The sequence below is a fragment of the Cyphomyrmex costatus genome, unplaced genomic scaffold (assembly GCF_001594065.2).
Source record: "Cyphomyrmex costatus isolate MS0001 unplaced genomic scaffold, Ccosl1.0 scaffold4992, whole genome shotgun sequence".
Lineage (NCBI taxonomy): Eukaryota > Metazoa > Arthropoda > Insecta > Hymenoptera > Formicidae > Cyphomyrmex > Cyphomyrmex costatus.
In genome coordinates, this window is record NW_017279262.1 from 1 (window position 1) to 1125 (window position 1125).

The window sequence follows — 1125 nt, forward strand, 5'->3', positions numbered from 1 at the left end:
CCAAGCGGGACGTCTACGACAACCTCGCCCTGGCTGCTCAATTGCGACGCGGCTACGACCCCACAGCCGTCGGCGAGCGAGTAGGAGAGTTCGCTGACTTGCTAGGCCTGTCTGATCTATTGGACACCTATCCCGATGATCTTGATGACCAGTTGCGCCAGCGGGTTGCGGCTGGCCGCACCTTGGTTCGTGATGCGCGCGCCTATCTACTGGATGATCCATTCGCAGCCCAAAGTGATCGATTGCGTCCCCATGTTCGGTCGGTGGTCATGCAATGGCAGCGAGAGCGTGCCCGGACCACCATCATGGCGACATCTGATGCCGACGAAGCGTTGGCGTCGGCTGATCAGGTGGCTGTTCTGCACCAGGGGTTCGTGCATCAGGTCGGCACACCGCGGGAGTTGTATGAACGGCCGGCCGACATGTTCGTGGCCGGCTACCTCGGAGCGCCCCCGATGAACCTCGTCCCAGGCTTCCCCGTCGAAGGCGGAATCGAGACACCTCTGGGATTAGCCAACCTTTCCCGGGCGGCGTTGCAGGGAGTCGGTGAGCGTGAGGTTGTCGTTTTAGGAATCAGGCCAGAGCACCTCAGTGAGGCTGCGACGCCGAACGCTTTTACGTTTGAGGCGTCTATTGACGACTCCGAGTGGCGTGGGCGCAGCCAGTTCGCGTACGTCGGTTACGACATCGCCCCGGCTGTCGAAGCGGTCCTGTCCGAAGTCGAAGAACTCATCGAGTTCGACCTATTCCAGAGTTTCGTGATGGCAGAACTGCCGGCGGACCGGGCCTTAGAAACGGGTCGAGGCGTGACGTTGTCGGTGGCTGCCAAAGATCTGCACGTGTTCGACCCGGTCACGGGTGAAAATCTGACGCACGGTACATCTGGGTGAGCCCCACTCGATAGGTTGAGGCGGTGAAACGGTTCGCCACCCGTCGTGATCAGGCTGTCGACGGTACCGCCGACCGCACCTTCGCGTTTGGGCTTGCGCTGATGAGCGCCGTTGTGTACGGGCTGCTGATCGTGCGGCGATTCGGTCAGTTTCGCATCACATCCTGGGACAACGCGATCTTCGAGCAGGCGATCGCTGGCTATGCCCGCCTGGGGCCACCATATGTCGATGTGAA

At 61.2% G+C, this 1125-nt stretch overlaps 1 protein-coding gene across 1 annotated transcript; it reads left to right on the forward strand.

Moving 5' to 3' along the window:
• Positions 1–305: 305 nt before the first annotated feature.
• LOC108778256 (trehalose import ATP-binding protein SugC-like) lies at positions 306–886 on the forward strand (the record flags this gene model as incomplete). Its single annotated transcript, XM_018545388.1, has 1 exon — positions 306–886. A coding segment is annotated over exon 1 (581 nt), but the record flags the coding sequence as incomplete, so codon positions are not given.
• Positions 887–1125: the final 239 nt, after the last annotated feature.